General features: G+C 36.4%; 4 protein-coding genes across 4 annotated transcripts; 2 read left to right on the top strand and 2 right to left on the bottom strand.

Annotated features, from left to right (window-relative positions):
• Positions 1 to 1,731: 1,731 nt before the first annotated feature.
• LOC116137608 lies at positions 1,732 to 2,551 on the top strand. The gene has a single exon (XM_031423300.1). The coding sequence runs from the start codon at positions 1,819 to 1,821 to the stop codon at positions 2,491 to 2,493; it is 675 nt and encodes a 224-aa protein (XP_031279160.1). The 5' UTR covers positions 1,732 to 1,818; the 3' UTR covers positions 2,494 to 2,551.
• Positions 2,552 to 9,512: 6,961 nt separating this feature from the next.
• On the bottom strand, positions 9,513 to 12,011 carry LOC116137610 (serine/threonine/tyrosine-protein kinase HT1-like). Its single transcript, XM_031423302.1, has 3 exons — positions 11,006 to 12,011; positions 9,941 to 10,396; positions 9,513 to 9,862 (listed from the first exon to the last, which is right to left on the bottom strand). Exons 1-3 carry the CDS (start codon positions 11,417 to 11,419, stop codon positions 9,614 to 9,616), a joined length of 1,119 nt encoding a protein of 372 aa, XP_031279162.1. The 5' UTR covers positions 11,420 to 12,011; the 3' UTR covers positions 9,513 to 9,613.
• Positions 12,012 to 18,181: 6,170 nt separating this feature from the next.
• Positions 18,182 to 22,103, top strand: LOC116137565 (uncharacterized membrane protein At1g16860). The gene is made up of 4 exons (XM_031423261.1): positions 18,182 to 18,989; positions 20,086 to 20,241; positions 20,974 to 21,185; positions 21,330 to 22,103. Exons 1-4 carry the CDS (start codon positions 18,261 to 18,263, stop codon positions 21,520 to 21,522), a joined length of 1,290 nt encoding a protein of 429 aa, XP_031279121.1. The 5' UTR covers positions 18,182 to 18,260; the 3' UTR covers positions 21,523 to 22,103.
• Positions 22,104 to 22,217: 114 nt separating this feature from the next.
• On the bottom strand, positions 22,218 to 23,887 carry LOC116137566 (tropinone reductase-like 3). The gene is made up of 6 exons (XM_031423262.1): positions 23,588 to 23,887; positions 23,352 to 23,468; positions 23,122 to 23,256; positions 22,827 to 22,952; positions 22,616 to 22,717; positions 22,218 to 22,532 (listed from the first exon to the last, which is right to left on the bottom strand). Exons 1-6 carry the CDS (start codon positions 23,729 to 23,731, stop codon positions 22,383 to 22,385), a joined length of 774 nt encoding a protein of 257 aa, XP_031279122.1. The 5' UTR covers positions 23,732 to 23,887; the 3' UTR covers positions 22,218 to 22,382.
• Positions 23,888 to 24,015: the final 128 nt, after the last annotated feature.

Consider the following 24,015-nt stretch of genomic DNA (forward strand, 5'->3'; position numbering starts at 1 on the left):
CAGTGATTAGAAATCGGACCCGTGCAGGGACCCGGCTAGGCCATTGGTCTCAAAGCGAGTAGTTTAAAGTTTGACCGGCAGGTCAAAATGGTGTCTAAAGGTTTGAAATCTATAAAAATACCCATAAAAATTACATGTAACTATAAGTTTGAAATCTTGCAAAAACACTCCAAACACCATTGTCGACATTGGCACAAATGGCGTTTCAATGACAACAACACTCCTCATCAGGACGAAAACATTCCCTCATTCTCCGACCAAAACTTATCTCACCCTCTCACGTTTGCCTCCCCAATCGTCAGCGACAACAGGCTCTTTTTGATGACATTGTTTTGCGATTTTGGTTGATTCATTCATCGAATGTTGTTCCACCATTCCATTGATCAATCATTCATCTTTAAAAGCCATAAGACGTCAATTTTTTTTGCCGTATTCGATAATTTCAGTCCATACTTTCGCATCAAAAGCAACAATCGGTCAAGTCACAACACAAACATTCATCCACTAAAATAGAAAAGAACGGTATTATCCATGGGAGACGCTCAAAGTTTTTGGAGAATTTGAGTTTCTCCTCCAGTAATGTAAGCTCTTGTTGGGCTTGGGGTTTGGATATTAGAAAAACTCTATTAGGATCCCACATTGAAAGGAAAAATGATGGGCATGTGGGTTATAAAGGCTTGGACATCCTCTTTGGTAAGTCGATTTTTTAAGGAGAGTTTTATTCAAGCCACCTATGAAAGACCTCAATTGTTGAGTTATTGAGGGGGTTCTTATCAATTAGTATTAGAGCAAGATCTTGCACGCGTGACAAGTGACCTTGGGCCAATGCTGCTACCCCAAAGAAAGGGGATCTGTGAAGTCATCCAAGGGATAAAGAGGCCAATGTGGAGCCCACACAGTAGGGCCCAATGGGCCCTCTGAGGGGTGGAGAAGAAGAGTTTTTTATAGGCTTCTAGGCGAAGTAAGACCCAAAGGAAGGACAATAAAGATCGATGAGGGTAGGGCTACCCCAAAGAAAGGGGATCTGTGAAGTCATCCAAGGGATAAAGAGGCCAATGTGGAGCCCACACAGTAGGGTCCAATGGGCCCTCTGAGGGGTGGAGAAGGAGAGTTTTTTTATAGGCTTCTAGGCGAAGTAAGACCCAAAGGAAGGACAATAAAGATCGATGAGGGTAGGCGCTCTCTGGAAAGAAGACCAACAAGGGCGTTGGGTCTCAAAGCGTGGGAGAATGTTAGAATCTCATATTAAAAAGAAAAATAGTGGGTATGTGGGTTATAAAGATTTAGACATCCTCTCTTAAAAAGCCAGTTTTTTTTAAAGAGAGTTTTATTTAAGCTCACGAAAAACTCTGTTACCCAACCTAAATTATTGAGTTATTAGAGTGGTTCTGTCATACTCAAACGGAGAGCAGCAGAGTAAAGACTCGATCCACCAACCCAGATTGACGTATAAAGAGGGACTACTTCTGAAGACCGACAGGGACAATACAAATAATAAATCATGGTAGTAGGTCCAATCACATCACTGATCAACCCCACCAACGTTCAAAATGCTCAAATCCAACGAACACGATTCACTCACCTTCACAACTCTACCACCTCTTTTCATACTCCTTCATCACACCTTAAACTTCCCGCAAATCTACGTCACCAACCCCAAGATTACGGTAAAACATAAATGTAAAATAAAATAAAAAAGAAGAACGCCCTGTCTATCAACCTTTCAAAGTCCAAACCTCCCAGTCTCCTTCCCTATTAGATAATAAAACTCAAACTCTTTCTCTGTCTAAGCCAGATTCCCTCTCATCGTCATCAACTATGAAGAAACTATACCGCAAAGGCACGGTTCATCCTTCTCCGCCAATAATATCCGATCACCTGTCCTTTCTTCCCGCCACAATACTCACCCTCACGGCGGCTCTTTCTCCTGAAGACAGAGAGGTTTTAGCTTATCTCATCTCTTGCTCCAACCACAACATCTGCGTCGTCAACAACTCTCAGAGTCAGAGAAAAAACAACAACACCCAGAAGACTGCGAGTGCTTCGCTCGGTAAAAGTAAAAGTAATAGTAGTAATAGTAACGATCATCCTCCTTTTTTCAACTGCGATTGTTTTAGATGTTATATGAGTTACTGGGTCAGGTGGGACGCGTCGCCTAATCGCCAACTGATACACGAGATCATCGACGCTTTTGAAGATGATTTGTTGCGCGATAACAAGAAGGTTAAAAGCAACAAGAAGGATAAGAAAAAGAAAGGTGGTGGGAATTATAATAACGATAACTCGGGTGAGTTAAAACGGCCGCCGAGTAGTGATCGTCAGTTGAGTTTGGGAAAGGACCAGTCAGCTGAGTCAGAGTATTCGGAAGAAACGAGTTGTAAAGATGGTGAAAAGGGTTTTGATGGCCACCATGATGAAGAAGGAGAAGAGAGAGGTTCAGTGAAGCGCTTCGTTAGTTTTATTGGAGAAAAGATATGGGGTGTTTGGGGATAATCTTGAAGCTTGCAAGATTAAAGAGGTGGGTTTAGTTTAATTCTAGTTTTAATTTGTTCTCTACTAAGAGAAGCAAATTTATTTTTGGTTTTTCTTACTGTTTTTGCTTCTTGTATATTACCCTTTTATAATGTATAAATTAAATGGGTAGTTTTATTTTTAAGCATCAATCTTTCAAACCCATCAATATTGATGTTTCTCTCTTCAGTTCTTCTCCTCTCTGTACATATAATAAGTGATTGATCATTTGATTGATTACCTTCATTTGTATTTGTGTTTAGAGTTTCTTATCTTACTGTTTCCATAACATTTTCTATGAATGCTCTTATCGGAATTAGACCTCCGATCAATTCGCCGATCGTTCTACCGGGCAAGGTTTAGCAGACTTCTTGCGACGTCGCAGGCAGCAAACCGCCCAAGTTACTGCGATCCGAACACTTAACCGGATCATTCATTTAGTTCCGTAATGCAAATATTAGAGATTTCTTTACAATTTGAAGTTAGTTCTGATCATTTCAGAATTCTGTTAATACCATTCAAATTCGCTCCAGGTAGAAGTTTTTTCTTTTATTTAATTATTTTCTGGAAATGACCCAAATAAAGAAAACCCTAAACTTAGTTTCCTTTTTTGGGGAAAAATAAATTTATCTCTTGGGAAGCCATGTTGCAAGGGAATATAATATTGCCATTTTCGACATTGTAGTTGTACTTGTATTACCCTATTACGGCGTCGTTTATTTTGTTTATTGGTTATATAAAAAATTTAGCCTAATATATATTCTGAATTAATTTCCATTTCTGAGTGTTAAATTTAGTACTGAAAAACAACAGAAGGGTATAATGGTCAGGATGGAAAATTTTTTATGGATGTAATAGGTGTCACAATAACCGAGGTCGGCAAAAGCAAGAGGCTTCTTCGATTAAAGCAAAGGGCCCATTAAAAAGTCCTCCCCACTAATGACAGTATGACACTCTAATCCAAGCCTCTCTCTTTTGTTGGTTCTCCAAGAGCGTTTATTCTTTTCATAATTTCTTCATAAAATTTCACTCACTTTTACCATCTTACCCCTTTCTCACATTTTCCTTTTATCAAATAATTTTACCAGAGAAAACAATTATATTAGGCTACACCTATCTATTATTTATAGTGAACACATTCGTTAACAAACCCGTTCGTCGGTAATCTAGATGGTTAAGGCGAATTCGAGATAGGTGTATAGGTAATCTAGATGGTTAAGGCGAATTCGAGATAGGTGTATAGATCAGTTTGCGCACACCTCAACTAATTCCTGAAGCTCATTAAACACCTTACAAGCACAATGTTCAAGATAAGTCACAAATATGGTAGGTGGTTACAAACTTTAGTGACCATCAGGCTAACCCCTTATACAGTCTCAAGTTCGATTACCCATCTGTGCAAACTTTATGCGATTTAAGTGTTACGCTGGGCTCCCCCGCATGAACACATCAATTCTCAATAAGAAAAATTCAAATTGTAATAAGTAATCCTACATCTAACCATTATTTATATCCAAAGAGTAGTTACGTAAGTGATATTGTGGGATGTGAAAGAGTTTTGATAAGATAAGGTTCCATTATGATTTATATAGTAAATTATTAGTACTTAGACATAGGTACTTCAAATTTTGTTTTTTTTTATTGGCATTTTCTAAAGAGTAGTTGGTGGTGCTATAATTGTTGTTTAAAGTTTAGCAAAGATTTAACATCGTCATAGTATGGTTCAATGCATGCTTATGGTTTAAAATACACCTTCACATTTTTTTATAAAGTGGTTTGTCTCTCTTTAAACTATAATTTATATGAATTTCATGTATTATTTTATAAACTTAGTCGAGGCAATTTTGCACTTGTTTAATTAAATATTAGGCATAGTGGGGTTGGTTTGTCCATGTTAGAAAGTAGAAGAAACAGTCAATTATTTTTTATTTATAAGGGTGTTTAGGCAATTTCCTTTTAGTCCAAAAGAAAGAGAATCTCTTTTTTCTTTATATTTTAATCTTTTTTGCATTTGCACCCCCCATGTCTTTATCTTCTTTTCTCTTTAACTTATATATTATATTGAAAAAAAATATGAAAATCACACTTGATAATTGCAAAAGAGTATCTTTGGAAAGTTCGAAACGCTAATTAATTCTGTACATTGGTTCATGCTCTGTGATAAAGCTCGTGAATGGCAATAATAAAGTTAACATAGAAATAATTTCACCCTCAATTTCTAAAATTAGACCTTAAAGTTAATGCAGAAACGAAGAAACTAATAACATGTCATCCCATATTTTCAACGGTAGATTAAAGTTAATATAACTAAAGGGGCTCAATTGGCTATGCTAAAGATAGGGGGTGAAAATGTAATTTACCCTATCCCTATATAACATAAAGATTCACAATTGATTTTAAAACTAAAATATCTACGGCTCTCACTAACTCCTATATCTCAACTTTCCCCATGTTGCAATTATTTATTTATTTTAATTGATAATGATTCCATGAGGTGTAATGTGGGCCTTAGATTTGGGCCATAGGGCCCAGGAATCAAGGGTTTGAAATTGAAATTGACTAGATAATAATTTCTTTAAAATATATCCAAATCTAATAAACTTTTTAAATTTTAGGAGAGGAGATATATTTTTTCAAAAAGAAAACTTAATAAAAGAGATAAATCATAAATAAAATACATAGAAATTTATAATTTATTATTTAAAATTAAGATAGAAAGTTAAATTTGATTCTCTAAATGTGGCGAGTCAAACTCACTATTTAATTTATATTTAAAGAATAAAGAGTCTGTTAAACTATTATTTCTATGGATAAACTCTTTATAATAAAGAGTTTTTGGTCATATAAAGAGTCTTTTGAAGACCTTATAAGCGTATATTTGTGGTAGGAAGAACGAGTCAACACTGAATAAGCCGTCAACATTTTACATCAAATTTAGGTATAATGTTGTTGAATTCCAAACTTTGAACATCCCATTTTGTCTTTCTAATTGACTTGCACCTTTCTCAAATCAACCTGGCATCTGTTGACTCAGTTTGGTCTTTAAACTATAAATATAGAATATTAATTTCACTGACTTGTTCTAAGTTTTGATGATTGGGACAATAGAGAGATTTATATTCACAATTAAAGAACTCAATGATATTGATGTTAATATTTAAAATATTTATAAGATAAGACCCCTTATCTTATAGCTACTAGTTTGGTACGTTTATTTCATATATTTTCTTTAAGATCAATTATTATTAAATATATTTATAGTTATTACAAAATATCAAATATCCCATATCAGACGCATGCTCGTTTTACAATTATCACAAAATATAATGAGGACCCACCACTATATTTAGTGTAATATCAAATATCTCACATTGCTCAATATATTTATAGTTATCACAAAATATCAAATATCCCATATAGAGACAAGCTCGATTTACATTCTACAATTATCACAAAAATATGAGGACCCATCACTATAAGGGGTGTTTGTCTAAGCTTATAAACTGATCAAACTAACTTATAAGCTCTAAAATTAAGCTGACCTATTTGTTTATAACTTTTTTGAGCTTATAAGCCAAAAAAATAATAAGTTGGGAGGGAGGTACATTTTTTTTTGCTTATAAGCAGACTAATTTTATCAAGTATATTACCATATTATCCTTGTTTAATTTTAAAATTCTATAGTATATTCTTGTTTAATATAGTACATTTTTTAGTCATTTTATAATAAAATGTACTTATAAACTATATTTCACCAAACACGTCAACTACTTATTAGTTACTTATAAGTATTTTAACCAAACACGTAATTGCTTAAAATTTCAAATGCTTATAAGCTAAAATTAGCTTATAAGTACTTGTTACTTATAAACTAATTTTCATAAGCTCAGCCAAACACCTTCTATATTTAGTGTAACATCAAATATCCCATATCGCTCTAAACAAATGGGGCTTTAACACCAATCAAACGTGACTTTGATATTATGATAAATGGGTTTGAGTAGAACTGACCTTCAAAAGCTCAATCACATATATACATCGTAACAGTTTATCAAATTGACAATGTGAGACAAATACAATTTTTAACAATATATAATAGTTTATAATAATAATGAAAACAATTAATGCTTACACCTTTATTTTTAATTATTTAACACTTTAATGGTAGAAATTTTGAGAGATTCATGAAGGGCACTAACTATCTTCAATTATTAACAATGAACACTTACTGTTTATTGATAAAAGCAATGAAAAAATTATGCTTGGCAATGATATGATAAACCACTTTAACAAACAGATTAATAACAGATTATATTTAATTTAATTATTTATGGGATTTGGGTCTGAAATTCATCTTGATGATGACCAAGTCAATAATGACCTATAATTAAGGTTGACTAATGGAAAATATTAGGTGAAAGATTCCTCCTCTTTTCACCTATCATTGAATTTTTTAATATGTCTTTGTTCCTCTTCGTTAGAAACTTTAGTCCTTCATTTGATAACTGGGTAACTGTTAAATATTCAAAGCAGCAGTTTAACAAATCTAAGTTAGTAAAATGTTACGATAAATATGGGTCGATAAACCTTTCTCACAAAAGTTGTCAGGCAAGACCCATTGTTAGGCAGATGAGACCCATTGCTAGTTATGACAATGGGTCGGGTCGGGCCTGGATTGGGTACCCATTTGCCCAAACCCAAGCCCGACCCAAGCCCATCAGAGGTATCACAAGTAAAGCCCAAGCCCGGCCCGACGGAATTTTTGTAACCTCAGGACCGCCCATTTTTATAATGTGAATTTTTAAATATTAATAAATTTCAATTTTTTTTTTTATTTCTATAAACAATTTTTAAATATTTTGAATACTCACCAAATATACAATAAAACTTCTCTATAGTTATAATGTTGGGACTAACTAATTTTATTACTATAAAGAAGTTATAACTTAATGAAGGTATAGTTACAAAAATTATAGTTTTAATTTCTTATTTTATAATTCATGTTTTAGTATTACAGTATTAGGATTTTGATTCATATTTTAGTAATATTAGGATTTCAATACAGCGTTTCAATTACCTACTTTTAAAACAGATAAAATATCGTTTCTTAGAACCAACAAAAATAAGTGTCATTGATGGAACTGTAAATACAGTTGATGCATGGTCAATTGATGTGAAGCCACAGACAATTGTCAACTGTCAATGGTTTTAAGCGCTGCAAAATTAGGACCACTAATGTCAATGAATTGTAAGTTACAAATGAATTGGATGAGGAGAATAAAAGAGTCACTATAGAATTGAGTGATCAGATTCGACAAATTTATTACACTAATCGAATGGATATTAATGTCTTCTTCGATTATCCAAATGAGCAACAAATCGTGTATACTTTAACCAAAAGAGAAATCACTTTTAAAATTAGTCAAGAAGAGAAAGGAAATAATCCTAAGGATAATAGCACGGAAATACAAAAAGTCTTATGCCATGCAGCACTAAACATGCTTGAGAAACTAAAAATATTTTGGATTCAACAAGAAGGTATCCATGCTAACGAGCTATTATGTACTCGTAAGGTAAAAGATGTGATAACAACGCTAAAACATAAATTATTGTCCCAAACAATTTTAAATAAATAATTTATTTCATTTTAAACCTTTAATTTGACATAACATATATTTTTTTTGTAATATACAAATAATTATTATTATGTAGAGACAACTTTCCTTAAGGCGGGAATTAGAAAAATTATAACTTATTACAATGTAAAGTTTATTCTTATTTATAACTATCTCAAATTGGGACTAGAATTTTTTATGATTATGTAGAATTTATTCCTATATAGAGTATCACTATAGAGAGGTTTTACTGTATAAATAACTTTTCACAAAGTGCATCCATCTATCCATGTAGGGTTTGGGAAAAATGAGTATATATATGTAGGATAATCTTGTAATTAAATATATAGTATAAGGGTAATTTAGTATAATTAATAATAAAATTGTCGGGCCAGGCCTGAAGACATACCCATGCCCGGCCTATACCCTAGGTCAGGCCTTAAAATCAGGCTTAGGGCCAAGCCCATTAACATCGGGTAAAGCCCGACTTTTTCGGGATGGGCCGGGCCGGGTACCCGAAAATATCAAGTCCATTGCCATCTCTATCCATTGCAAGCTGCCATGTCTAGGGATGGAAAAGTGGCCTGACTCGGCCTGACCTGCGTTGAGCTTGGGCAATTTGCTAGCTAGGTTAGGCCCGTCTCTTTTTCAAAAGGGCCAGCCCAGCCCGGCCTGGTAACCTTAGCCCGGCGGGTTTTTGTGTGGGCCAGGCCAGGCCGACCCACCCAAAAAAATTAATTTTTAATGTTTTTGTCTTTTTCAAAAGGCCCAACCCTCTGGCCTGATGCATTTTTTTTTTTTTTTTTAAATCAACTCGTCGGGCTGTAGGCAGGCTCAGCCTGCCCAGGTATCCGGGCTCAACATGGCCCAACCTTAAGCCGGGCCCAAGTTCAGTCAAGCCAGGTTAGGGGGTTCAGGCGGGTTAGCTGGACCAATTTTTTCCACCTCTAGCCACCTCGCATTTGTAAGAGAAAATTATTGAGAATGGTTTGTGAGCCTAGAATGTTAGTGAGAATGGTATTATTACTATTACCCTAAAATGTTATATTTTCCCAAACCTTCTCTAATTTTCTCAACAACCAAACACCTTAAAAATCACTTCAAAACTAGGAAATTCAATTAAGGGTACTCGTCTTAGATCTTTCATTTGCATAGTCTGCAGCAGCATAATAGGATAAACTGAATCATCCATCAAATAAAACTGCGATATTTCTGTCTGATACAATGCTTTGTTTCTTCTTTTTCAAGGGACTTGATGTAAATTAAGGACAATGAAATGTGAGCAGCAGAGCATCAATTAAACTAACCTTAGATGATGATTCCACAAATAAGAGTTACATTAATTAGATAATGTAAAATTAAAGAACATTAAATATATATGTACAGATTATTGTTGTGAAGTAATTAATTAATCTACCAACAAAGGCAAACCTTAAAAGAGCAAAGACAATGGCAAATACCTTCTTCTTCTTCTAATTAAAATATAGTCAGGCATGTACAGGTATGGAGGAGCTCATAGATACACAGCCTTTCAAGCGTTCAATAATCACATTTCGGCTCACAAGTCCAGAGTGTGATGTTAGGGGCAGACCCTCTTTCACACACTCATCATATTTCTCCAGAGCTGAAACTATGTCACTGAAATCCGGACGCTTTGATGGATTTGCCGCCCAGCATCGCTTTATCAGATGCGCAAGCACAGGCTGGCAACTCGCCGGCAGTGGAGGCCTCTCGTTCTGTCAAACAAGAAAACATCAGTAACAAGCCGAATTTGGCTTCAGCATTGTCATGTTTGAGATGGAAGCTATTGTTACCTTCTCAGCCACGGCAAATGCTGCCTGCACAGGGGTCATTCCTTGGAATGGAAGTAAAGCTGTAGTGAGCTCCCAGAGGACAATTCCGAAGCTGTAAACATCGACTTTTCGAGTACAAGGTTTCTCTTTAATCATCTCTGGAGCCATCCAGCGATAAGTTCCCATGTTTCCTTTGGTTTCGCGGCACTGTGTCTCGAGGCATGATGTACCAAAATCAGCCACCTTTACCCGCATTTCGTCATTTAAAAGCAAATTGTTTGATTTGAGGTCCCTGTGAATCACCCCCTGTGAATGAAGATACTCCATTCCTCTGGATATGTCCAGAGCTAACCTCAGTATTGTTTCTGTTGAAAGCGAGTATGGCTCTTTCTTGTTTAGATACATTCTCAGAGTTCCTTGTGACATGTACTCAGTGATGATACAGTACACTGGAGGCTTTCTACAAGCTGCGATAAACTGTAAAGAAGATGGTTCACTAATCGACCCAAAAGATCAAAGTATATCATGTAGAGTATTGTTTAAATGTCCGTTAATTAATATGCTTAGAACAATATGATCGCTTAAATGTTCAGAAGTATCTTTAAATTACAGAAACTCTGGAACTTTAAAGGGAAAGCCAAAAGGGATTGTGGACGAATGCAGAGAAAAACCATGGAGACTGATTATGATCCTAAGATTGATAACTCAGCTGCAGGATTTGTTGAGTTCAGGTAACTTTTTCTGCCAAATTCTGAGCTAGAATCTAAAAAATCTGGAAAATGATACAATAGTATGCTAAACTATGACATTAGACATGAAAATTCCTGAAATTTTACACGGATTTGGCATCACAAATGTTCTTTTATTTCTTTCAAATTGAAAAGTTTCATTTTTCTAGTCCTTTTAGAACATCAAATTAACAAGCCCAACACTTAAAATAATTGTATTTTGCATGATGAAACAAGCATGGTATCTAAAAAACATGGACGATACTGTAAAGAGAATGAAAATGAAACAGTTTACAGTTACGTTGCTTCAACTTTTCAAGTAAAAAAAATGTCAAATTTTTCCAATACAAAATCTTACCTGAACTATATTGGGATGAAAGAGACGAGAAAGCAAGGCAACTTCAGACTTAAACTGTTGCTCAATTTTGGCTCTAGTCTCCTCTTGATTTGGAACTCTCACCATTTTTACGGCAACAGCTCTTTGCTTATAAATTCCACGATAAATCCTACTTTGAGCACCAGAAGCAAACTTGTTACCAATAAACAACTGTGAAAGATCAGCCGTCCATTCTTCTTGATCCTCCTTTGAAACCTCCCAAGTCTCGACGTTCTCAGAGTCCAAAATCATTGACCATGACTCCAAGCTATCAAATCTCTTCCTCTCCAAGTTCTCCATGTCAGAATTCAACTGGGATTTTGATGATGAAGGCACTGACAGCGGTTTGCTCTTTGGTTTTCTAAGCCGAAATGCATGGAAACATGAGCTCGCCATTGTAGCTCTTATTTTACTTTTCTCTGTACGTTAATATTCTACACACAAATTACTCTTTTTCTTTTTTCTAACTGTCAAGACAAACAATCAAAAGGACTTGTTTTCCTTCTGAATGTGTGAATTGATTTCAGAAAGTGCATGAACTGATTCAAAAACATGGGTTCTGCAGAAAAACAAAAAAGAGAAATCGGGTTTCATGAATCTAAAACACCCCATATAGTATTTTTTCAGATAAAAAACATACACAAGTACTTATCAAACTAAAGCCGCTGTTAAAGAGGTTCATGGCTTCAAGAATTGTATTGAAATGAAGAGTAAATTCAAAGAAACGTACATTTTCCAAAGAAAGAGAAGAGACTTGAAAAATTTTCACGGCTCTATCTAATAGGATCAGGAAGAGATTAGGTCGTTTGGCAGTAGAAAAGATGAATTCAAAGCAGAAATTTCAGGGATGTCCCGTGATTTCTCGGTTCAAAAACAAGACACATAAAAAAGAGCCTCCCCCCTTTTTTTATTTTCTGTGGGCTTTCTCTTATTGCTTATTGCTGTTTGCTGTTCCCTTTTTGCATCATTAATGCATAGTGGCCACAGTGACAGATTAAACCCTTTCATTTTTAATTAATCATGGAGTTAAGTAAAAGCTTTTTGCATCAACCTGCAAACTTTTATGGTATTTATTTCCAAAAATACTTCCAAAAAACACTTCCAAAAAGTCATAAATTGAAGCTATACAATAAAATACAAGTGGCATATATCCGTGGGCTCAGTTTCTGCATAGAAGTGGCAGCTTACTGTCCATGCATATTGTTTCAAGTGATAATTTTTGTTATCATAACTCTAAAAAATCCACTGAAAAATTATTCTTTTCTACAGAAATAATACATGTAGATTCCTCTTTTTTATATCTGTTTATTCATATATGCCCTTATATTGTTACTTTGAATATAATAAGAATCGCAAGTTCTGACTTCAGAGGTTTTAGCTTGCCATTTATGTTGTGTCTTTTTCCATTCATTGCCGTGATGTCTTTCTCTGTTCATCAAAAGGGCATGATTAAGTAAAGATTATTTTCAGAAACTCAATCATTTATCCTTCTGTTTAAAGAAGAAGAAGAAGAAGAAGATATTTTTTTCCTGAATTGGATAGAAGTGGGAATGGTTAGTTTCATATGCAGGTAGCTATACATGTGAATCAGAAAGATTAAAGAACAGCTAGCAGTAATTCTTTCCTGAAAACTCTATATGTCTTAAAGATCAGAAAGTGGAAACTTGATTTGATTTCAGATGACAAAAAAACAAAAAACAAAAATCATATTCCTTTAGAAACCAAAAGGAATATGATTTTTATTATTAGCAACTGCATATATAACAGTGTACTCCAAAATTATTATTATTAGCAAAGTGGTCACTTTATTCTGAAACTAGGGAACATGACATTGCTGGAAAAGGAATGGTTATGGATGAAGTACTTTAGAAAGAAGATGTTCCGTTTGAGATCAAAAGAGAATCCATTAACATGATTTTCCCATCATTGGCTTTAAAGTTTAAGTCCTAGATTTCTTCAGAAATGTGCAGGACAGAGAGACTCTTAAAGTCTGAAGCAAGTTTTATTATTAATTATTTGTTATCTGTTAAACCTTGTAATTAATGAAGAGTTTCTAGTAAAAATAAATAAATAAAAAACTGGACTTTGGGATGGGAGATGGCCGATGGGAGATGTGTTAGTTGACAAAACGCATGGTTAAACTTCCGTGAAACTTTATTTCAAGAACCTGAAATAGAAGCCCTTTTCTTGAAGTTCCTTTGGCAACTTGCCTGGCCATGTCTTTATCAGCTTTTTTCAGCATTGGATATTGTCAACAAAAGTTAAGTAGCCAACCCAACCCTAATTTTGAAAATGCCCACCAGCAGCGGCAGCCGGGCCAGGATTTTGTCAGACAGTTTACTATTGGTGAAGGGTTAACCTTCTTTTATATAAATTTTCATTATTTCGATCCATTGATGAACACATTGAACAGTAATTGCTTTCAGATCAAGTGGGTTTTTAGTAACGCGAAGTTTTGACCATATCGAGCAATACGTATATAATATGCAAAGCAAGTACTTGTTACAGCCAAAATCTTGCAAATTGGTTGATTTAATTAACAGTTTGTAGTTCACATTTCAAGACATTGGACATGGGCAGTGACATTTTCAAGTTTTGGCTGGAAACTTCATTTGACATTCCAAGATGATGGACTTCCTGTGTATGCTCCCTCCATTGTTGAGATTAGCAACCCCATGTGAATTTGGGTTTTCCTTTTTCTTTTCGTTTTGATGTTTGGGGCTTGTTTTGGGTCTAGTAACAGAAAATGTAGGCCAGACTGAGCTTTAAAACTCTTTGGCCCTTCGGCTTCTGCTGAGATTAACCATTATGGCTCAAATGACTCTTGCCTCTGGGCCACTGAGCCAGGGCCATAAGTAAAGAAGCCCGAAACAGAATTTGAGAACAATATTTTTATCCCATTTATTTGTTCTTTTGATGGCAATAAATGACCTCCGTGTGCAATTTAAAATTGACTACTTAATATCATTGTTTTAACCCGATCGGTTGAACCAGTTCAACCAAGACCCAGGGCCTTCATCGAGTCGAGTTATAAATTTTCATATTAATTGAAAAACCTAAAAATTAGGGCATAGATCTGTGAATAATTGAAGGTTGTGATGTTAAGGGTTTTGAAGAGGAAGGGCCACTGAGTGGAATGATGGCAACGGAGGTGATTTCTAGTGAGTGAATCGATTAAAAATCATAAAATTATGTCCCCGGAAAAAGCCCACTGTTGCCGACGACTGGGGAGGCGAACAGGGGAGGGCTGAGATGGGTTTTGGTCAAGAGGCTGAGGGGAGTGTTTTCGTGGTAATGGGGAGTGTTGTCATTGCCAGAAACATGCCCTGTTTGCCAACGCTGACAGTGATGTTTGGGGTGCTTTTGGAAGATTTCAAACATATAGGAGATTTTTGTTAGATTTCAAACCTTTGGACACCAGTTTGACCCACCGGTCAAACAGTTAAACCAATCAAGCTGGGACACGGCCACTTTATCGAGTTTTACCTCAGGTTGGTTTTTAAAACACTGTTAAATATCATGTTAATCAGAATAAGATTGACGACAAACCCTAACATAGATCTTGTAACATAAACAGAATTTAAACTATAATCTGTGTAATGAAAAGGAACTGAAGGCACAAATTATAAAGTTCGAATTCTTGCTCGTGCTTTAGTATTACACCTTAACCTTTGGACTTTCATTTTGACCAATTCTTTTCCTTTTTGTCATGAGAATAAATCATCTTCATGTTGTGACCTAAAGTCCCACATTGATCCCGTGTGAGGAAAGTTGAGTGTTTAAATAGGGCTAATAGGCATATACTCAGTACACGCCTAATGTAATGAATCCCACATCGGAAACGTATTAAGGAGGTCTTAAGCTTATGGGGAATCTCTCTATCTAATAGGTTAACTTTTTGGGTGTGAAATTCTCAACCCGTAATTGGATGTAGGAGAATGTCACAAATCCCACATAGGAAACGCATAGAGGAAGTCCGATCCATCTTTTGACAGGTAGCCAGGGGCCTCCACATGTAATTGGGTGGGGAGAATGTCATCTCACATTAGAAACGCATTGAAGAGGTCCTAACCTATGACAAGTGGTATATTCGTCTTTCGGCGGGTAAGCAAAGGGCCCCACTTGTGACAAAGGCGTCACATAATTGGATTGGGGGAGAATGTCACGAATCCCATACTGGAAGTGCATTGGGGAGATCTTGGGCCTTTTGGGTGAAACTCCTAACCCATGACAAGTGGTACCAGAACATATCTGATCCTTCTTTTAGCAAGTAGGCAAAGGTGCCACCTATGATAAGGGCGTCACATAATTGTGTGGGTGAGAATATCACAAATCTCACATTAGAAGCGTATTGGGGAGGTCTTAGGCTTAAAAGGAGGAATCCCTCGACCTAATAAGTTAGCTTCGGTGGGTGGGCAGGGGGCCCCACCTGTGATGAGGGAGTCACATAATTGGGTGGTCAAGGATGTCACGAATTCCATATCGGAAACGCATTGGGGAGGTTTTGGGTCTTTTAGGTGCAAAACTCCCAACACTAGAGTAGACTGGATCCATCTTTCGATAGGTAGGTAGGGGCCCCACTATGATAGGGTGTCACATAATTGGGTGGGTGAGAATATCACGAATCTCATATCGGAAACGCATTGGGAAAACCTTAAGCTTAAAAGAGATGAGTCTCTCCACCTAATAGGTTAGCCTTTTGGGTGTAAAACTCTCAGTCCGTGACAGTAGAAACAAAACCGTGAGGTCTTATAGTGCCAAAGCCCGTGACACCGTGAGGTCCTGTACTGGCAAAGCGAACAAATCTCATATATGCATAACATTAAGAATTTATACAATAATATAAAATGAGATCCATATCAAATTATATTGAACTTATAATTGCAAAAGACATGATTCCTTGAGAAGGCATTGCCGACAACTCTCTAATTCAAGATTGCCAAAGGCAAGCTTTTGTTTTATTAGGTTCACTTAAGAAAACAAAAGATCACCTACTTCCTTGTACAAAAAGACCTAAAATGAAAACGATTGAAAAAAAAAAAACCAAAAAAAACAAAACTATCTTTAAAAAATGCTTTTCAAATGGGGTCTCTCTCTATTATAATACTAAATCTAATTGACTCTTTAAACTATATCTTAATAATAGATTTCAGTCACCAATTGTTTCCATAATGGGATCTTGCCCTTTAATTAATTAATCTCTCCTCTAATAAATGCATGACAAAATCACCCTTTTTATTTTTATCTTTAATATTTTGGTGGACCATAATTAGAATTTATAATTAACCTAATTACTTCTCATGATTAATGACCCCATTACCTCATTCAAATCACCCTTTTTTATATATTGGGTTAGAAAATTTTGGATTCACTAAATTGACCTTAAAACAAGTTTAATTAATTTAATTAAAATAGTGAAATGACTCTAATACCCCTGTGGAGGTAATGAAGATTTTGAAAATCTCTAAGAGGTAGATAGAAGAAGCTAATAATAAAGAGGGAGCATCTTGAAGATCTTAATGAAAAGCGTTCTTTATAAAAGTAAATAAAAATTTTGATTTTCATAAAATCAATTGTCACGCATTTAAAGATATCCTTATTTATTTAATGAATTAAATATAATATTATAATCATAGTATTCTTTTTCAAGTCATTTTAAAATATTATTTGACAACTAAGCATGTGGTCGGATAACAAGACTTTAGTCATCTGAATGAATTATCCAAAAAAATTTCGTGTTCAAGTCTTCGCAGTGACTACGTAGGGTGTGCAATGAGTCCCGAGGAATAAGCCCAAAAATATTATTATTTCCTCAAAGTCAAATTAAATTTAAAGATGATAACAAGATGCTAAGCCGCAACCGCAAGCAACCCCTTTTATTTTGGTTCAAATTAGGGCTCCGTCTAATTAAATTAAATTAGCAATTTTTCTATTAAAATAATTGTTGAAATTCACGCAAGCTCAATTTATTATTCAATTAATCCAAAGAATTAGAATATTTATAACAGGTTATTTTTATACTTCTTCAAGAGATTGTTAAGTCTTTGACACTTAAAAAATTCTGAAGACTATTAAATATTTACTTAAAAATATTAAAAAAATCCTTTATAAATGTAAACACAAAATTAAATTAATGGGTATTTGATATTTTTTTTATAAGGCATATAACTCAATAATTTAAACAATGGACACCTTTTATAATAATAAAAAAATTTAGAATTTCAATAATTTATATAATTAGATCTTCTGTACAAGGATATTTTTGTCCTTATGTAAATGTTTTAGAAACTTTGGATTCGCATGTGTGTCACTACTCCCCACCGACCCGTAGGCAGCGTGAATTTCCAGAATCACCCTCGACTTTCCAAACCGTAGTGTACTAAAAAGGGCGCGATTATAACTAACTCCTTGATTAACGACAACTAGTGACCGCAAGATCCATCAATCACCGTCAGATTTATAATCAAAACTCAAAGAAAGTGGGCCCACCGTCGGTAGGGGGGTCTACATTAAATGAAAGAGTGTATTTATAGTGTAGAATAAAACCGTGCTTAGAGTTGATGTCGACCGTAGATCAAATTGGACCCACTTCAATTCTCTGAAATTAAATTTGGGCCTGGATAATCAGACGTTGAGATTGTGTTTTATGATTTTGCGGAGGGCAATGATCGGTGGAGAAGATCTTGTGGCGATCAGATCTAAAACTATGGGGCCCATTGTGCTGCAAAAGCCCAACCTTCAGATGGGACCATGTCAAACCAGTTTGATTATGACACATCAGAGCTACCATTTACTCATCACTTCACGCACCAATACAATAAATAATTTACCAATTTTTATATATTTTTTTTTAATTAGAAAATTGCTACGTTATCTTACCCAGTAATGTTACCGGGGGTTTACTGTAAAGCACATAGCATAGTATTCGAAGGCAATTCTACTTTTTGAACGATAAGGATAAAAAGGTAAATGCATAAAGCAAAAGTCACCCAAGGCCAATCAAATCGATCTACTGTGCCCCATTGCGAGCCACAACGACAAACAGTGTACCGCCATTTGAAGACACCGGGACATCCACGTCATTATCACATTTGTCCATACCCTTTTCAGTCATTTCATACTTATCAACAGGCTTCTCCCATTCCTTCTTCCTACCATCACCAACTCCAGTGCTCACACTCTCACTCACTCAACTCAGTTCTCGTTCTCACACAGTCACACTCACGCAACGAAAAATATGACCACCAGAATCCCGTCGCACCAGCTCAGCAGCGGGCTGTATGTCTCGGGACGGCCCGAACAGCTCAAAGAACGCCAGCCCACAATGGGCTCAAAGGCTGTCCCATATACCGGTGGTGATGTTAAAAAATCCGGAGAATTGGGAAAAATGTTCGATATCCCAGTGCTTGATCAAGCTCAAACGTCATCGAATCTTCCACCTTTTCCTCCTAAAGCACCTTCCCGCCCTTCTTCGTCTTCCCAACCCAATAGTGGATCCGTCCGATCTGGGCCCAATTCTGGCCCGGTAAAGAAATCATCCGGGCCGTTACCTCTCCAGCCCACTGGGCTCATCACCTCCGGCCCGTTGAACTCTGGTTCACTGGGTCCGAGGAGGTCGGGGCCACTGGACGGGACCGGGTCGTTTTCGACGCCGAGTAAGGCAGCGTACGGGTCCGCGGTGACGAGCTTAGGGGAGGAGATGAAGGTGGGGTTTAGGATTTCGAGGGCGGCTTTGTGGGTGATGATGGTGGTGGTGGCGATGGGAGTGATGGTGGGGGCGTTCTTGATGGTGGCGGTGAAGAAGGCGGTGGTTTTAGTAGCGGTGGGGGCTGTGGTGGTCCCGCTTTTAGTGGGTATGGTGTGGAACTGTGTGTGGGGGAGAAGAGGGTTGTTGGGGTTTGTTAAGAGATACCCAGATGCTGAACTTAGAGGCGCCATTGATGGTCAGTATGTTAAGGTTACTGGGGTAAGTAAGCTATTTAACATAGTTTTTATATTGTCAATTTAGCTAATTTTCTATCTAACATATGTCCCAAAATAGAATGTTGTAGTAAGTATTTTGTTTTTTATATTTTTAGACATTGAAGTAATCATTCTTTGTGGTTATGGTTTTATATTAACGGTTCAATGACGGCTGAGGTAGAAAAGAGAGTTTTTTTATTTATTTTTATTTTTATGGGTTTATTTCTAGGATCGGATTCAGAGTAGAAATCTTGAGAAATGAAACCGGTGATTTATGTTTTGCAAGCTGGTGAGATTTGTTAGTATGGAGGAGGATGAATTCTCTGGCGTAAAATTAGGTACAGCGGAAGGGAATTTTGTTGTCAGATGGAAGCGTGCTTACTTTAAGGGATAGTTATTAAAATAAGGTTTTGTTCCGTGTGAGCAATGGTAGCTAAACTATCAAAATCAATTTCTCGGTTTTCTTTGTTAATATTATCTTCTTGGAACCTAAAATTGCTTCTCGAGGGGTTAAAGGGTAGATAACTTCTAAGATTAGTATGGTATTTTTGCACTACACCGTGTGCTGTAAACTCACTCCTTTTATTCGATGTATAGAATAAGATGGAACAATTAGAAATAGGAGCTGTGTGATGGGACATGGGTGTCAGAAAATTTACTGTTCTCAGTTGCTGTTGCAAGAAGTTGCTAGGGGATGGTAAACGTTTCTTCTTTTCTGTAAACTAAACAATTCATGAGGTTAATTACATTCATAGTGAAATCAGACCAATGGAACATAACATTTGAATGGTTGGCTCCCTCATTGTTTAGTCCCAATATAAGGTGGTATAAGATCACTTTTCTAAGGCATTATGGAGACTTACAGCTCCATTGTACAACTTAAATTTGTCATCTGCATCAGAATGTGTACATTGTTTAATGATAGTGTTTGTGATGGTAAATTATTCTCTAAGGTACCTCTTGAAATTGTGTTTATTGCTTTAAGGGAGAAATTATATAACCTATGGAAGATGTTTGGCCTTTTTTAGAATACAGTTTTTGTCTTTTCAGCTTGTTATTGTATTCAGAAGCAACTTGTCTGACACATTCCTTATTTGTAGGTTGTCACCTGTGGCAGTATTCCTTTGGAATCATCTTACCAGAGGGTACCTAGGTGTGTATATGTTTCCACTGAATTATATGAATATAGAGGATGGGGTGGAAAATCTGCAAATCCTAAACACCGTTGCTTCTCCTGGGGATCTAGACATTCAGAGGTTAGTTTGTTAAGCTATGTGCGGTAATCTGTCCGGAGTATTGGTTTGACAACTTCATTTCGCAAATGATTATCTAATCACACAACACATGGGGGGGCTGAAAGAGTAAAACTACCTTTTCTTGTTTTAGAATTATTTATCCTCTCTCTCCTATTCAGATTTGGTGAATTTCCTGGGTTTTGATTCGTATGAGTTCGCCTTCATTTCTTTCTAGTAACTACTGAATGGTTCCTGCTGTTGCCAAGAGTGGAATGTTAAAAATGGTAATTTGATAGCACTTTTCATGTTAAGAATAACAGCATCTTAGACCTGGTATGGGAATATAACTGCAGCAATCAAAATTGGTGGTATATTGTCAAAAGGTTTAACCTTAAATATACTGTTATTAGATAAATGGAATTCTTCCATGGTTGATCTGCTTACCTGTCTAAATTGGAATTAGTATGTTTATTTGACTCAGTTTGTCTTAGGATGCCGCCTTTTGTGTTAATTAAAATGATCTCTGTCATGGGTTTTGAAAAGAATCTTCGACCAAGTCTCCAAGCATTCTTTAGAACTAGGTATATAATTTTGATCTCCACTTGTAAATGTATCTTTGTTTAAACACTGACAAACGTGGTGTGTGATTTAGTGTTTGGCCTCTCCAAGTTTCTGACAGTATGTAGGTATAGCACTTTGTATTATATGTGTCTATGTGATGCCTCTGTCTAATTGGGACATTTTTGTGAACAGAGATATGTGTCGGATTTTTACATATCAGACTTCCAATCTGGGTTAAGAGCCTTGGTGAAAGCAGGCTATGGAGCTAAGGTTGCTCCATTTGTCAAGCCAACAACTGTGGTTAATGTAACAAAAGGAAACAGAGACTTATCTCCAAGCTTTTTACGCTGGCTAGCTGAGCGCAACCTCTCCAGTGATGACTGCACAATACGCCTCAAAGAAGGGTATGCGGCTGACTTGCTGTTTTGTGTCTCGTCCATGCCTTTTGTTCTTTAGTGACATGTTGGGAGGTTCCTTCTGGGTTTTGCAAGTCGTCTTTGATATTTCCCAGTTGTATGCTTTCTAATGGCAATTGTGTTGTATGTCAGCTATATCAAAGAAGGGAGCACTGTAAGTGTAATGGGGATTGTACGGCGCCATGACAATGTGCTCATGATTGTTCCTGCAACAGAGCCTGTTTCAACAGGCTGTCAGTGGACCCGCTGCTTACTCCCAACCTATGTTGAAGGTCTCATTTTGACATGTGATGATAATCAAGATGGGGATGTAGTTCCTGTGTAAATATCTGGTGAATCATCTGAAATTTGTATATCAAAGTAAATATTGGAAAAGTGGAAGATGATGAAAAGGTCACACACTGCCAGACCACGTTTCTTTATTGTATGTAAGAATGGTGTAGAAGATGGAGAAAGAAAGAGAAGACCACATATCAATCAAAGAATAGTTTACTTGTGAATCAATATGCTTTGGGGATTCTAAATGAGATCTCCAGGTTGAAGAAAGAACTCCCCACTAAGAAGCTAGAAGATACTGTGTTGTGAAGTAGCTGCATATTCTGGTTTTGGTTGATTTTATGTACATAGATGCAGAGATACCCAGAAGGATTCAGAAATATTCGCCGTCTTCGGATACAATCAATTCTAGAGTGTAAAGTAAAATTATCAGTGTTCCCAAGAGTTCATATATATATTTCCAGCTGATTTTAAGTTTGTGAGAAACTCTTTGTTTATATTCTACTGTTAATGGCATGTAAATTGATCAAAGCTACTCCTGTAAGAGAGTTACCGAATCCCACTTCTTTGAAGCAATGTGAACTGTGTAATTCTTCTCACAACTACGATTGTGGTTTTCGTTTCGTTTAACTCACCCTGTTCTTTCACTTTCAGTCCATAGATTTTCCATTTTTTGGGTAATGTTTTGCCACTGGAAGCTTGGAGTTCTTGCAATGTTGTTGCTATATTAAGTGCTCTGACCACTGAAAGAGGCCTGTAAAGAGGAACAACTTACTCATTTATTGATCTTGTTTTGAGAGGCAATCTCATTCAAGATAATTATCAAAGTCTTGCGTTTGTGTCAAGGAATAGACTACAGGACACAATATAGTATAAAAAATTACAACGATTTGCAAACGCTGACAAATCCTAGAGTCGGGATGGGATTCCTCCAGCCACCACCAAAGTTTCTCCAGTAATGTAAGCAGCATCATTGGAAGCTAAGAAAGCAGTAGCAGCAGCCATGTCCTCCGTGGTACCAAGCCTATTAAGCAAAGTCTTCTCCTCAACGGCCTTCCTCTGCAATAGAGTAGAGCACAATCCATGGCAAAAGTTACAATTCAGCAAGCTGAAGAAAAACTTAATACTAGAAAGATACTTACAACTGTAGGATTACTCGTGATAAAATCTGCAAAGTGTGTAGGTACAAATCCGGGAGCAATACAGTTCACACGAGTATCCGGAGCCATCTCAGCTGCAAGGGCCTAAATGATGATCACATAAGAATAAGCACAAGAGCAAGAAACTAATATCCGGGTTCGAGAAGTCGACAAAGAAACCAACTCATATAAAGCATGGAAATCCTGTATTTACCTTGGTCAGCCCAAGAAGAGCTGTCTTAGTCACTCCATACATCGCCATGGACGCTTGCGGTAGATACCCAGTTATAGAGGATATCAAAACAACCGAAGAGCCCTTCTGCATATGAGGAGCAGCATCCTGCAAAAAAAATAAGAAAGTCGGCATCAAACCTAACATCTTACAATTACACTTATCAATGTCCTCAAGAGATTTCAAAAATGAAACCCACTCAACTATGAGACATCCATGGAATGGCACTGTTTTTATCAATATTCCCGTTAATGTTCAGTTCATATAAAACAATTACCTGCAGAACAAGTATGGCGGATTTGACATTAATTTCCCATAGCTTGTCAAGAACAGATTCTTTGGTTTCCAAAATGTTGTCAACAGATGGATTAGCAGCGGCATTCGAAACAACTACATCTATTTTTCCATATTTCTGAAACACAACTTCCATCAATCAACCAAACAACATTTACTTAATCAAATAAATCTCCATTTAAATCAATTAACCAACAAAACTTAATCCACCACCTGAACAGTCTTGTCTATAAGATTCTTCCTCTGTTCTGAATTTGACACGTGGCAAACAACTCCATACACTTCAATTCCTCTAGCTTTGAGTTTTTCAACTGCTTCATCTACATTTTTCTGCCATCATTTTTACAAAACAAAACCAAATCCTCACACAACTACTTTCCATAATTAAAACTTCAAAAAAAAAAAAAAAAATTCCAGCAAAAATCGATGATATCTAACAACTAACGAACCTGTCTTCGAGAGGAGACAACAACAGAGGCGCCTTCTAAGCCGAGCCGTTCAGCGATGCTGAAGCCGATGCCCTGAGTCGAAGCCGTGACGATCGCGACTTTCCCTTCAAATCTTTGGCCTAGCTTCGTCTTTATCTTCTCCATTTTTAGTTTTACTCTTGATGCAACAAGCAACTAGGCAATTGTCCTTTTTCTAGATTTATTTATAGTAATCAAGATATTTAGTTGAATGCTGACCGTCGGATCTCGTGACGTGTCCTCGGCATTTACAAATCAAGTTGACCTGGGCTCAGTTTTAGTTGTCAAATGTAAATTCAATCTTACATGATTTGTACTTGTTTAGATACATAACGACCCACAGGTCACAACTATGGGAATATATAAGCGTATGCCACGTGCTATTGCTATGACGGAGTTAACAAGCGATG

The sequence above is a fragment of the Pistacia vera genome, unplaced genomic scaffold, assembly GCF_008641045.1.
Source record: "Pistacia vera cultivar Batoury unplaced genomic scaffold, PisVer_v2 Contig331, whole genome shotgun sequence".
Classification (NCBI taxonomy): domain Eukaryota; kingdom Viridiplantae; phylum Streptophyta; class Magnoliopsida; order Sapindales; family Anacardiaceae; genus Pistacia; species Pistacia vera.

Excerpts from the sequence above, each read along its gene's own strand:
- LOC116137610 (XM_031423302.1), bottom strand. The coding sequence starts at position 11,419 with ATGGCGAGCTCATGTTTCCATGCATTTCGGCTTAGAAAACCAAAGAGC. Across the intron at positions 10,397-11,005 it reads TTCATCCCAATATAGTTCAG|TTTATCGCAGCTTGTAGAAA; the intron begins GTAAGATTTTGT and ends TCTTCTTTACAG. Across the intron at positions 9,863-9,940 it reads CATTTGCCGTGGCTGAGAAG|AACGAGAGGCCTCCACTGCC; the intron begins GTAACAATAGCT and ends CTTGTTTGACAG.
- LOC116137565 (XM_031423261.1), top strand. The coding sequence starts at position 18,261 with ATGACCACCAGAATCCCGTCGCACCAGCTCAGCAGCGGGCTGTATGTC. Across the intron at positions 18,990-20,085 it reads AGTATGTTAAGGTTACTGGG|GTTGTCACCTGTGGCAGTAT; the intron begins GTAAGTAAGCTA and ends CCTTATTTGTAG. Across the intron at positions 21,186-21,329 it reads ACAATACGCCTCAAAGAAGG|CTATATCAAAGAAGGGAGCA; the intron begins GTATGCGGCTGA and ends GTTGTATGTCAG.
- LOC116137566 (XM_031423262.1), bottom strand. The coding sequence starts at position 23,731 with ATGGAGAAGATAAAGACGAAGCTAGGCCAAAGATTTGAAGGGAAAGTC. Across the intron at positions 23,469-23,587 it reads TTGTCTCCTCTCGAAGACAG|AAAAATGTAGATGAAGCAGT; the intron begins GTTCGTTAGTTG and ends AAATGATGGCAG. Across the intron at positions 23,257-23,351 it reads TTATAGACAAGACTGTTCAG|AAATATGGAAAAATAGATGT; the intron begins GTGGTGGATTAA and ends GTTGTGTTTCAG.
- LOC116137608 (XM_031423300.1), top strand. The coding sequence starts at position 1,819 with ATGAAGAAACTATACCGCAAAGGCACGGTTCATCCTTCTCCGCCAATA.